Source organism: Calonectris borealis, unplaced genomic scaffold (genome assembly GCF_964195595.1).
Source record: "Calonectris borealis unplaced genomic scaffold, bCalBor7.hap1.2 HAP1_SCAFFOLD_49, whole genome shotgun sequence".
NCBI classification, from domain to species: domain Eukaryota; kingdom Metazoa; phylum Chordata; class Aves; order Procellariiformes; family Procellariidae; genus Calonectris; species Calonectris borealis.
The window spans coordinates 888,614-889,771 of NW_027441458.1; the positions used below are offsets into that span (position 1 = coordinate 888,614).

A 1,158-nucleotide genomic window follows, 5' to 3' on the forward strand; every position below is an offset into this window, starting at 1 on the left:
ATTTACAGACATGCCACAAAGGAGGCCAGCAGTAGCGCAGTGATAGACTCATGGAGAGAAGGCCTTTGGGCCAGACAGACTGGCTTCAGCCTGTTGAGAAGGACGATGAAAGCAAACATTTCCGAACAAACACGATTATAATCAGTACAATGCCCAAAGGACACAAGTTGCCTGAGATCACTTGGAGAAACCTTGTGAAGAGAGATGGACAGCTTATTGCTGCTGAAATACTACTTCTAGAATCAGGTTCTTGAGGGCATTCTTGAGTTCCTTGTTCCTCATGCTGTAGATGAGGGGGTTCACTGCTGGAGGTACCACTGAGTACAGAACTGTCACCACCAGATCCAGGGATGGGGAGGAGATGGAGGGGGGCTTCAGATAGGAAAACATGCCAGTGCTGACAAAAAGGGAGACCACGGCCAGGTGAGGGATGCACGTGGAGAAGGCTTTGTGCCGTCCCTGCACAGAGGGGATCCTCAACACAGCCCTGAAGATCTGCACATAGGACACCATAATGAAAATAAAACAACCAAAATGAAAAGAAAAACTTACCACAAGAAGCCCAATTTCGCTGAGGTAGGCGTGTGAGCAGGAGAGCTTGAGGAGTGGGGGGATTTCACAGAAGAACTGGTCCACAGCATTGCCCTTGCAGAGGGGCAGTGAAAATGTATTGATGGTGTGAAGGAGAGAATTGAGAAAAGCAGTGCCCCAGGCAGCTGCTGCCATGTGGACACAAGCTCTGCTGCCCAGGAGGGTCCCATAGTGCAGGGGTTGGCAGATGGCAACGTAGCGGTCATAGGCCATGATGGTGAGAAGAGAATACTCTGCTATTACCAAAAAGGCAAAGAGAAAGACCTGGGCAGCACATCCCAAGTAAGAGATGGCCCTGGTGTCCCAGAGGGAATTGGCCATGGATTTGGGAACAGTGGTGGAGATGCAGCCCAGGTCAAGGACAGAGAGGTTGAGGAGGAAGAAGTACATGGGGGTGTGGAGGCGGTGGTCGCAGGCTATGGTGGTGATGATGAGGCCGTTGCCCAGCAGGGCAGCCAGGTAGATGCCCAGGAAGAGCCAGAAGTGCAAGAGCTGCAGCTCCCGTGTGTCTGCGAAGGCCAGGAGGAGGAAGTGGGTGATGGAGCTGGTGTTGGACATCTGCTGCCT

The 1,158-nt window shown here is 52.2% G+C and overlaps 1 protein-coding gene across 1 annotated transcript; it reads right to left on the reverse strand.

The window, feature by feature from the left end:
• Positions 1–213: 213 nt before the first annotated feature.
• On the reverse strand, positions 214–912 carry LOC142076402 (olfactory receptor 14C36-like). Its single transcript, XM_075138701.1, has one exon. It carries the CDS (start codon positions 910–912, stop codon positions 214–216), a length of 699 nt encoding a protein of 232 aa, XP_074994802.1.
• Between the last annotated feature and the right edge of the window lie 246 nt (positions 913–1,158).

Excerpts from the sequence above, each read along its gene's own strand:
- LOC142076402 (XM_075138701.1), bottom strand. The coding sequence starts at position 912 with ATGGCCAATTCCCTCTGGGACACCAGGGCCATCTCTTACTTGGGATGT.